Source organism: Austrofundulus limnaeus, unplaced genomic scaffold, assembly GCF_001266775.1.
Source record: "Austrofundulus limnaeus strain Quisiro unplaced genomic scaffold, Austrofundulus_limnaeus-1.0 Scaffold795, whole genome shotgun sequence".
In the NCBI taxonomy this organism is placed as follows: Eukaryota; Metazoa; Chordata; class Actinopteri; order Cyprinodontiformes; family Rivulidae; genus Austrofundulus; species Austrofundulus limnaeus.
This window is the reverse complement of record NW_013953197.1, coordinates 67,274-79,428: the sequence shown is the minus strand read 5'-3', so window position 1 is coordinate 79,428 and position 12,155 is coordinate 67,274. Positions and strand designations below refer to the sequence as shown.

Below are 12,155 nucleotides of genomic sequence, written 5' to 3'. Positions count from 1 at the left end.
CATCAAACAGTCGAGAGGGAAACTAGATGGAAACAGTCTAGATTCAAATTTTTATTTATTTAATTGTTTGTGAATTTTGAAAAGTTCGATAAAAATTCACTCTATAACTGGATGGAAACACGATTATTGAAATAGATGTTTTTTGTTTGTTTTAAATCAAGAGTTTTATTTTGTATTTAAACATATCCAAAGTATAGTAACCTGGTCTTCTTACACAAAAGAGCAAAAACTAACACAGATGTTTAAAGTGAAGATGTGTCCAAAGGATTATATACTAACCAAACTGCTGGATAGCTCTGTCTGCACTCCATGGAAGCTCTAGAGTCATGTGAACTCTTCTCCGCTGATTCCGCACTCGCCGATCGGCCTGCAGGGATATTCCTGAGCTGGCAGCTTCTGAGATGATTGCTATGTTCTGGAAATATACACACACACACACACACACATTTACACACACACACACAAACAAAAAAGGGAAATACACAGTTGTAATTTTCTAAAATTTCACTGATTACAAGTTAAAAGGGGCATGGACATTTCTCTTTTTTGTATCAAAAAAATATCGAACCGTGACACTAAAGTATTGAACCGAACCGTGAATTTTCTGTATTGTTTTTATATATATATATATATACACATACATACAGTATATATATTTATTATCGCACCATCTGCTTCCTGCATGTCTGTCGGACCGGAGCGGAGGTAGTGTAAACTGGACTTGAAACGGTGAAGCTGCGACCAGCGCAGCGGAGCGGAGATGGAACGCAAGTAATATAAATCTGGGTTAGACTTGTAGCATCTTCCTGCATATAAATAATCATTTCTGATTAGATTTCACTTGTTCCTATGACAACGGCTCAGGAAGGAAGAAAAACCTCCACTTTGACTTCAGACTATTTTCTAAAGACTTTTGCATGGAACTTCCTTTGTGGATCAAATTATCATCTCTTACACAAACCCCCACCAGACGTCCTGACGCCTTACTCTTAATAGATAAGAACTGCCACATTCCTGTTCTGAACCCCACAAGTTCTGTTGCTTCCATCCCCCATAAGCACAGGACTGTCTGTTGGTTCCTCTTCAAAGGGATCATAAATGCCTTTAACCAGACTCTTCAGTGACTGAGAACAAATTTTGTTGTTTTATTCAGTTTGTCTATGTCGATGTGAGTCTGTCCCTATTAAATAAACAAAAATAAAAATAAATGACCTACATTCTTCATTAAATGTGAATAAAAGGAGAAAAGATAAAGGAATCTGTGTATCTAATGTTTTCTGTCTTATTGCAAAGAATGTCATCTAATCCATTTTTCTTACAGAAAAGAACTAAAAAGACCATAAAGGATCTACTCAGTTTTGCTTAGTTAACTATTCAATAGCTGTGTGTATTGTGATGTTAACTGTTTTGATGAAATGTTTTCCTGAATAAGTGTGTGTTTTATTCCATGATTTAATCCTTAGAAACTTTAGGACTTGAATCTTTAATAATTAAGTGTGACACTCTTATTTTACTGAGGCAAGCAGATGTCTCTCCCTTTAGTTTTCCCTCCAAAACAGATTTGATTTGTTGAAAAACTTTTCCTGTATAAGGTGTAACATTTTTATTGGCCAACTAAAACCTTGACTCCGCCCATAACAGAGGTTTTAAAAAGCTTAGCGCACTCCCAATCTCTTAGAAGAAGTAGCAGAAGAAGACCGACAGAGAAAGTTTTTCAACATCAGAAGCCAGAAACAGCTTTCCAGAAGCTCAGCAGAGGCCCTTCCTGCCAGCCCCTCCCCATGGGCTGGGCAGGATGGTGGTCCTCCTGCATCTCCCGCTGGGTTGAACGAACAGCCAACGTTTAATATCGACTCAACATCTGAGTTTGATTTTATACAAGTTAAATAAGCTAATTGTAATTCATGCGTCGTTTTAGTTCGTTTTCTCTACAAAGATGAAATCAAATTAATAAGTCTTGCAGCCGCCTGGAGGACCGGACCACGAGTCTCCAGGGAGTGACCCCCTTCTCTGACCATGGGCCCAGACGAGTTTTACAGGCAGACCACTGACATCCAGCTTGCATGTAGAGCCTACCTGGGAGACGACCCCCAGAGATGACCTTCAATCACTGACTTCCCTCCTGGTACCCACACAGTGGAGTAAAAGGGTAAAAGTGAACATTTGTCCTGGTGACACACAGGTGCTCAGACTAATTTGATTCTTATCTTTGTATGAGATTTGGTAAACTAAACGATTTTTCTCCCTAATTTAACTAGGACCCCTTTTGTTAAATCCTCCGCTAAAAGTAAAACTCACCTCACCCCAAACCTCAAACTCACCTCTCAGGGTTTATTTTATTTGTTTGTTTGTTTGTTTATTCACTTGTGATTGCAAACTCTGTCAGTTTTTACCTGGTTCAACATATCATCACTCATTCCTGACCATAGTTGTAAATACATTTAATCTGTAAATAAATGGCTCGTGGAGAACCTGCCAACATAAACTAATGTCACTTTTGTGTGTTGATCAAGTATTATTGGTTCTGATAAGACAAGAACTCATCAAATCATTTTGGGTACATTTATTGTGAGACTGGTTACAATAAAGTTACAGGTTTTCGTCTCTTTCCTGGGTTAATCCTTGACCAAATTAAGAACGTGGTGCCTCGAGGTAAGATAATTTGCGTATTTAAATAATACACAAATTATCCATTTTAGAATATACCCAAAACCCCTACAGACTGCTAGAGGACAAACTGAGCACATTTCCTCATTATCTTTAGTCTCTCTCCTCTACGTTTGTTACAATTACTTCTATCAATAACGTGTTTTCTTTGTCTCTCTTCCAGAGGAAAATACACCTGGACCAGACCTGTGTCTCTCTGTGTCTCTTTCCTGTCCTCCAAGCAGCCGGTGGAGGCAGATGGTCTCCTGTCCTGAGCCTGGTTCTGCTGGAGGTTTCTTCCTGATTAGCAGGGAGTTTTTCCTCTCCACCGTTTGCTCAGGATGGGACACTGTGATGAAGCAAAGATTCGGCGCAGTCTGCTGGCTTCTTTGCATTTATTATTTTGTGTGTGTGTGTGTGTGTGCGGTGCCCTGAGACAACAGTTGTTGTGACTTGGTGCTATTTAAATCAAGTGAATTGAATTGAACAGCTGAGACAGCTGGACAGGATCAAACCGGTGACTTATCAGTTCCAGGACGACTCCCCAACCACTCTGTAACACGTCTGTACCAAAATTCATGATTCCCGGTCCAAGTATGGCTTGGGGCAAATTTGTTAATGATTGTACAGGGTGCTGTGAAGTAATTATGCCACGCCCCCTGGAAATTGGATTGAATTATTATAGTATTGTGGCCTTGGATTGACCATAGCAAATTGTGTGTGGCTTGGCTGAAATATGTGAAACTTAGAGCAAAACGTATGTCAACAGCTAATAATTCCACACATCAACAACTGGCCTGCATTCCTGTTGGAGTCTTTCTGTGTGGAAGTTACAGCTTTCTGAAACTGTACAGGACGGATGGAGACCATTTTAAAGTCCCCCGCCTCGGTGAGGGGGAACAAAAACTCATTTTTAAGTAGTGTTACATGCAACAGTATCAGTCTGAACAGCCGTCTAGCATTAATACATCATTTTTACAGTGATAATGTCCTTACCATACCACTATTTTTAAAGCAACTAAAATCATCAAAGCCAAGGAAAGTGCTGTACAATAAAACATGCAGAGGACTGAATAAAATACATAAATCAACAGAAAAAAAATTAAGCAACTAAACCAATAAAAACACAATAAGGTTGACATATCGCACTAGGTACAAAGGTCAGGGAATAAAAGTGCAAATTTAAGAGACTTAAAAACAGCAAGAGGGGGAGCTTGCCTAATGTGCAAAGGAAAATCATTCCACAGACCTGCAATTAGGGCTGTAAGCAAATATCAATACACGATATATATTGATATTTCATTTCCTGATACTGTATCGATATTCTAAAGCCCTGTATCGATTTTTAATTAAGGTTTAAAATGTCAACTTTCCTGCCAGCCGTTCATTTTTATGTTGTAGTTCAGCCTCTGACTGCTAGTTGGCAGCAGTGAGCCAGACATTAGCCTCCTCTACGTCTTGAGAGCCAGAGAGTCAGGGTAGCATTAGCATTGTGAGTAAACATTAGCTTCATGCTCAGATAGCTGAATGTGAGAGGAAAAGATCAACACCCTCTGCCTTCTGCTGAGGTAAGGTTACAAACAGTTACTGATTAGTCAGAGTGTCTGGATTTTAAGACAAATTGAATTGTCTCGTCCAGGACGCTCTTTTTTCCAACTGTAGTCAGCCGTCACGTTACAGAAGGCAGGCAGGCATACGTCTAGCATCTTGAGCTAATAGGGGGTGTTGTGTGAAAATCAGTTCCCCTGTGAAAATCTGTTCCCCCGTGTCTGGAGGGCACACTGCAGCCAGAGAGGCGGATTCAACCATTTTCACAGCACTTCTGATTAATTTCTCGTTAAAAAGGACTCACATAATCTTGTCACGGTAACTTTCAGTTTTATCATCGCACCTTTGATTAATTTTGTCCACCTAAAGACTAGGTCTCTGTCCAATCAGAGCAGGTATTGTGTAGTTGGTGCTTTTAATCAGTTTTCAGTTCATTTAATTCAATCCAAGTCTATGAAACAGTCACACAATGTCACCACAATCACTCTGTCCCTCTAAAATCATTCAGAAAATCAAATCGTATCATTCGCTGAATACTGAGATATATATCGCATCGTGAGCAGAATATCGAATATCATATCGTATCATGAGATTAGTGTATCGCTACAGCCCTACCTGCAATAGAGATCAAATCTGAGCTTGCATCACTTTACCTTTTCTCCATCCATGAACCTCTGCTTTTCTGTAAGATTAAGGATTTCCACTGGAACGTCCAGCTCAGAGCGAGTTTCATACGTGATGCTGCCGTCATCATTACTGACCACACGACCTTTACGACCAGTCATCTGAAACAACAATTAGGATTTATAAATATAGTACCAATTACCAAGTCAGCTTTTCAATGAAAACGACAGAGTGCAAAGACCTTATAATTCATTACCTCAGCCACATTTTCTGGACCTCCCAGCTCATCTATTAACTCATCGAGCGTGTTGGGAGGCAGATCTTCAGACAATTCTTCCAGTTGTTCCAGGAGATCTTTCTTCATCTTTTGGGCAAGTTCCACCGAGTCTTGACTTGTCAGAAAGCTATCCTGAGTCTCTGTCCTGACTTGTCATCACAAATCATATCACAGATTAACCCTTAAAAGAGATAACTCTGGATTATAACTTTGCCTTTACATGAAGCTGAAAGCTTACCAGGGGCAGGAGTGCTGGTGGTAACTGAGGCAGTAAAACCAGGCCTGGTTGAGCCCAGTCCAGAGGCTAACAATGCACACTGAATGGAATCTGGATCAATACTTTTCCTTTTCTTCTTTTTCTTTTTCTCTTTCTTTTTCTTTGGTTCCTTTCTGATGAGCCATGGATCTAAAAAAAGGAGGGTAAAGGTTTGTTTGCTGTGTGCACTGAATTGGAGGTTTTATTTTCACATTTTTAACCCTTTTCAAAAGCTCACCGTCTTCTGCATCGTCATCAGATTCGTCTCTGAACGGGTTGAAATCGTCGTCTTCATCTGCTGAGCTGACAGATTTGAAGCTGTCGTCACCTGATTCTTTGTCAGAGTCCTCGGACTCACTTTCCTCTGAACTTGTCCCTGAAAGACCACCATGTTTGCGTGGCCTTTTTTTCTGTTGCTTTTGTCCCTCTGAGCCTGGTGAGAGCACAAACATGGCAGACATGTTATAGAACATAGTTTCATTTTAAGTTCACTTTGGTTTTATCTGTTTTTATGTGCATTACCCTTTCTTTTCTTCCCTTTCTGTTCAGGCTCTGTGGCAGTGTCCCTTAGGATGGGTGTCTTTTTTGCAGAGAGGTCAATACCCAGTAAACTGTAAAGTTTCTGTCTGTCTGGTGCAGGAAAGTGCTTCTCAATCAGAGACTGCAGCACACCTCTAGAATAAAGACATGTAGTTGCAGTGATACATTTACAGTAGGTTCACATTTTATGAGAAAATGTTTTCACTTATTCTTACTTTGCAGTTGATACAAAATCATTGAGTTCTCCTCCTCCTTCCTCCAAGGCCTCCAGTGTTCTTGCTTCACCAGTGGACTGAAGACCTATCACCACACACTGAACAGGAAATGGCTTCTTAATAATATGTCACAAATGTTGCAGATACTCAACCTGACAGACCATAATCAATGACTGGCTGGTCAACACTCTTCAACTTTTCAAAAACAATCTTGTCTGCAGTGTTCATGCAACATTAACTTTATTTTAGACATGAAATTCTTGTAAAACAGTTCTTCACAATAATAAAATCTTCACAATAATAATCTTCACAATGTGCCCCTCAATCCAAATTGAACGTCCAATACCAGTCATGTTTTATTAATAAAAATGAATGTTTAATTATGAAGAAAGGCTAGGCAGGGGAATACCACCCTCTGGTGGTGAAAAAGATCATTTCCTGAATCCCAAGCCTCAACAAGAACTCCGCCCCCTCATTTGCATATTGGACCACGAAATTAAAAGCCATGAAATGGTAAAACTGCCCGAAATAGTAAAACGGCATGAAATAAAATGGGAGTTCAAAATAAAAGTCCCTGAAATATATAAAGTAGCTTTACAAAATAAAAGTGTCACAAAATAAAACTACAATATGTAATAAATAAATAAATAAATGAATAAAAGACATGCTAAAATGTATTAGTCCTATAATATATTAATTTTGTTTTTTTTTCCCCATGGGGACATGGGAATTTGATGGAATATTTATTAATTACATTATCTATCTATCTATCTATCTCTCTCTATTTCTCATTATTTATTTGTTGTATTTTGAATAAAACGGCTCTCCATAGGTCCAGGGACACCAGGGGATTAATCATCAAATTAATCGTTATCGGCTAAATACCACAATTAATCGTGATTATTTTTTTGCCAACATTGCCCAACCCTAGTCCAGGGCAGACGTATTTTGCCTTGTGTTTGATCTGTTGGACATAAGACGTATACTCCTCCTGTGACTCCTGCTCTGAGTGACAACAATGTCAGACCAGCTGTGTTTAAACACCTCGTCTCTGGTTTTATGCATGTAAACGCTCACAAGCAGCCGTTTTTCCATTTAACATTAATTACTCATCACACGCCCCAACATATCCACCTGGTAGTACAGAATACTCCAGTATTTTCTAAAGGTCATACCGCGGTATGAAAATGAGCAATACCGCCCAACGCCATTTCTAACATGATTGTCAACTGTTGATTTAACACGTTTACAAGCAAAACACTGACGTCACCTGTCCCTGAGGGATTTGAAACCTAAATGTTTGTATTTGAGTATTTTTCTGGACTGAAATGGAACAGGGAGTGAAACTCAATGTTTTTGGTACAAGATGTGTTTTTTTTTTGTTTGTCCAAAGTAAAGAGCATCAGAATTTGGTGAGCGGTAGAAGCTGCTGATTTTCCCCTCAGCAGGACAATAAAGGCTATTTCTATTCTTTTCTAAGAAACTTTATCCACCATCAAGTACCAACGGTGGCCTCGGCACAGATTAATCTTCAGCCACCTCAAAGGAAATATGGAACTATCCCCCCTCCCCACCCTGCCTGCTGCCTCAGACACTACAGGATTTCTCAAACATGCATGAATGAGTCAAAGTAAGACTCTGGGCATGTTTTTGATGAGAGGAGAACATTATAACATGATATAAAACTCAAAAGTTGATTTTACAATATAGCTCCTTTAAAACACAGAATAGTTAAATTATTTAAAATGTTTTACCTTCCCATTCTGAACTTCCTCTCTGGCTAGCTGGACCACACGGCGGACTTTAGAAGCAATGCAAAGATATTTAAAGAACCTTTGGTGGGCAGACCAGAACTGGCCCCACATTGACTTCTTCATGCGTTGCTCTGCTTCCATGAGGTTAGCAGCCTGCTGGAACTTCTCACGCGCAGTCACCCACTGCAAGATGAAGACAACTGTGGGGTTAATTTATTAACTGCTGAGGCAAAACTAGAAATTAAAGCAAGGTGCTCAAAAGACTGAATTTACCAGCTTCACAGACTTGTTGTACATGTGAATGTACTTCTGAGTTAAAGGAACCTCCTCAATCTTGAAAGTCACTCCAGTAAAGCTCAGCTGCCTTGCAATATACATGCCCCTGAGTTTCATGTCCATAGCTACGATCTCCATGGCACCAACACCTCTGAAAGTGAAGGTTGAAAATACAAGCCCAGGAGTTTTAAATGTCTTTCAAATTTACAACCAACTGTTATTGACCCTTTGCACCCACGTGACAAACTCACGTGATACCGGCATGTCGGATGGCAGAAGACACAGAGCGGTGTATTGAATTAAAAGGCAGCGATTGTTTTTTGAAGTTGTGTTTGTTTTTGCCATGGTTTCTACTTGTTCCAGTTTAGATAATTTATCTGTGGAAGTCACACACCTGGTTGGAACTCACAGACAGTGTTATTTACAGAAGCTGGACACAGCTAGCTTAGAAATCGACCCATATCTTCTCCCTCCAGACGTGTTTGTTAGGTTCTCATAATGGCCAAGGTAAGACTTGCTTGTTAATGTTAATGTATTTTTATTTGCTGATTCCATTCGTGATTCTAGATGTTTTTCAAAGCGACCTCTGTCTGACGCTCGTGTTTCATTAAGTGTCTGCTTCCTGAGATCCCACTGAGCAGGTACAGTGGGGAAAATAAGTATTTAGTCAGTCACCAATTGTGCAAGTTCTCCCACTTAAAAAGATGAGAGAGGCCTGTAATTGACATCATAGGTACAGTGGGGAAAATAAGTATTTAGTCAGTCACCAATTGTGCAAGTTCTCCCACTTAAAAAGATGAGAGAGGCCTGTAATTGACAACATAGGTAGACCTCAACTATGAGACAAAATGTGAAAAAAATAGAGAAAATCATTTTGTCTGACTTTTAAAGAATTTTTTTGCAAATAATGGTGGAAAATAAGTATTTGGTCAATAACAAAAGTTCATCTCAATACTTTGTTGTATATCCTTTGTTGGCAATGACAGAGGTCAAACGTTTTCTGTAAGTCTTCACAAGGTTGGCACACACTGTTGCTGGTATGTTGGCCCATTCCTCCATGCAGATCTCCTCTAGAGCAGTGATGTTTTGGGGCTGTCGGCGGGCAACATGGACTTTCAACTCCCTCCAAAGGTTTTCGATGGGGTTGAGATGGGGAGACTGGCTAGGCCACTCCAGGACTTTGAAATGTTTCTTACGAAGCCACTCCTTTGTTGCCCTGGCAGTGTGCTTGGGATCATTGTCATGCTGAAAGACCCAGCCACGTTTCATCTTCATTGCCCTTGCTGATGGAAGGAGGTTTGCACCCAAAATCTCACAATACATGGCCCCATTCATTCTTTCATGTACACGGACCAGTCGTCCTGGTCCCTTTGCAGAGAAACAGCCCCAAAGCATGATGTTGCCACCCCCATGCTTCACAGTTGGTATGGTGTTCTTTGGATGCAACTCCGCATTCACTTTCCTCCAAACACGACGAGTTGTGTTTTTACCAAATAGTTCTACTTTGGTTTCATCTGACCATATGACATTCTCCCAATACTCTTCTGGAACATCCAAATGCTCTCTAGCAAACTTCAGACGTGCCTGGATATGGACTGGCTTAAGCAGGGGGACACGTCTGGCACTGCAAGATCTGAGTCCCTGGCGTCGTAGTGTGTTGCTGATGGTAGCCTTTGTAACATTGGTCCCAGCTTTCTGCAGGTCATTCACTAGATCCCCCCTTGTGGTTCTGGGATTTTTCCTCACCGTTCTTGTGATCATTTTGACCCCACGGGCTGAGATCTTGCGTGGAGCCCCAGATCGAGGGAGATTAGTAGTGGTCTTGTATGTCTTCCATTTGCTGATTATCGCTCCCACAGTAGATTTCTTCACACCAAGCTGCTTGCCTATTGCAGATTCAGTCTTCCCAGCCTGGTGCAGGTCTACAATTCGGTTTCTGGTGTCCTCCGACAGCTCTTTCGTCTTCACCATAGTGGAGTTTGGAGTGTGACTGTTTGAGGTTGTGGGCAGGTGTCTTTTAAACTGTTAATGACTTCAAACAGGTGCCATTAATACAGGTAATGAGTGGGGGAAAGAGGAGCCTCTTAAAAAAGAAGTTACAGGTCTGTGACAGCCAGAAATCTTGCTTGTTTGTAGGTGACCAAATACTTATTTTCCACCATTATTTGCAAAAAAAAATTCTTTAAAAGTCAGACAAAATGATTTTCTCAATTTTTTTTTCACATTTTGTCTCTCATAGTTGAGGTCTACCTAAGATGTCAATTACAGGCCTCTCTCATCTTTTTAAGTGGGAGAACTTGCACAATTGGTGACTGACTAAATACTTATTTTCCCCACTGTATACTAACGTTAGCGTCAGACCTTATGAATCCAGTCAGAGACACTTCCTTACTTATTTTCTTCATCAGATCTTCTGTCTGAGCAGTGCTTTCTCCACTCTGTGTGACTGGTTCATATCTGTACGGATGGATGGTTTTTAGAGCCGACGACAGCTAGCAGGCTAGCAAGCTAACAAGCTAGTAGCTTCTCTTCATGTTAACCAGCTCCAGGTACAACAGCACTCTGAGCTGAGCTTCTGTTCAATATTTAGCTGAAATGATCCATTCCCAGTTAAATTAAAAAGATGAACAGCTTTGATGATCAGCTGGTCTGATTTTATGACCTGAATGCACAACTGGTGTTTACTCCATCAACGTGGAAAAGTAAATAAAAGCTTCTCCTCCTCTGACCTTTCACTCAACAACACTGATTCAACATTGAGTAAAAACAACTATATTTCCATCTATCACTGTTGTTTGTATCTTCACTATGACACGGAGGGCTGCAGGTGGGCAGACGGACAGATTATAATATTTTAGAACCAGCAGCACAGTGGTCTGAAACCAGAGAGACACTCTGGTCCAGTTAACAGAGAGTCTCCAGATCCGACTGCACAGCAGCTGAAGACCAGTTTTACAGCTAAATCAACAGGAGGGAAAGAACGATATTAGGCTACCAACTGCCTGATTCTCCTCCAGCTCAATAGTATCTTATGGACCCATGTCTGTTTCTGCCGTTCAACATGAAAAAAGGGGCGGTCTTCTGAGGCGCGTGACGTCACGTGCAAAGGGTCAATAGAAGATTCTGCCATCTTCTGAAAAAACAAACTCACCTTCGCTCCACAGCTTGGATGAAGTTGCCAAATTCTCTAAAGGGTGTTTTATGGCCCCATATACCCAGTCGGTTCATATATGCCATGTTTCGTGGCTCAGAGGCACCTAAATGATACATTTAAAAAGTAAACGCAAAGTTTAGGTTAGGCTTCCAATACACTGATAAAACAAATTGATAATATTAACTAACCTGTAGCGCTGGCATACACAACACGAGCTTTTGGAAGTTTGTTCTGCAGCTCCAAAACTGCCAGCCCAGTTTTTGTGGGCTTGGATGACCCAATGGGACACACATTTTTGGCTTTGTGACACTCATCAAAGACAATCTATAAATATTTTGTTAATGAAAGTCAAATATTTAAGGTAGTGCAATATTAATCTTTTCCAGGGGATTCTGATGTTATCAGTCCATGAAATGGAAGTTATTAGGCATTATCAGTCCCATACAATGGCTTCAGAGGGTCCCTACTGTGCCTTCTAGGCTTCAGAGTGTCCCGACAGTGTCCCTTACTGGGTTAATATATCAATGACAATGAATGTGTAAATAACCATATAAGCAAAACATATTTTAATAATTTTTTTGTCCTTGCCGGGTGGCATTCCTTGCTCTTGCTGTCCGTGTCGGTCTTGAGCCCTGGTCTCCTGCACTGTGGTCCGATGCTCTACCCATTGGCCTATTAGAAGGCCACATTATATATCCATCGGAGGACGGTGTCTTTAGCACTAACTATGATATTTTCTCTAAGGTTAACCTTAGTGGCTTTTTCTGTCATGTTAACCTGTTTTTTTTAACCAGATAGTGGTTTTATGTCTCATATTAACCAGATAGTAGTTTTATGCCTCATATTAACCAGATAGTGGTTTTAT

At 40.4% G+C, this 12,155-nt stretch overlaps 1 protein-coding gene across 1 annotated transcript in view; it reads right to left on the bottom strand.

Annotated features, from left to right (window-relative positions):
• Nucleotides 1-12,155, bottom strand: part of sbno1 (strawberry notch homolog 1 (Drosophila)) — a gene marked incomplete in the record, with an annotated part of 73,388 nt that overhangs the window by 29,195 nt on the left and 32,038 nt on the right. The window contains 11 exon segments of the mRNA XM_014028667.1: nt 280-415; nt 4,848-4,979; nt 5,075-5,244; nt 5,334-5,501; nt 5,590-5,784; nt 5,874-6,025; nt 6,107-6,204; nt 7,861-8,043; nt 8,134-8,287; nt 11,288-11,393; nt 11,479-11,614. Of these exon segments, the coding sequence (XP_013884121.1) occupies nt 280-415; nt 4,848-4,979; nt 5,075-5,244; nt 5,334-5,501; nt 5,590-5,784; nt 5,874-6,025; nt 6,107-6,204; nt 7,861-8,043; nt 8,134-8,287; nt 11,288-11,393; nt 11,479-11,614 (1,630 nt within the window).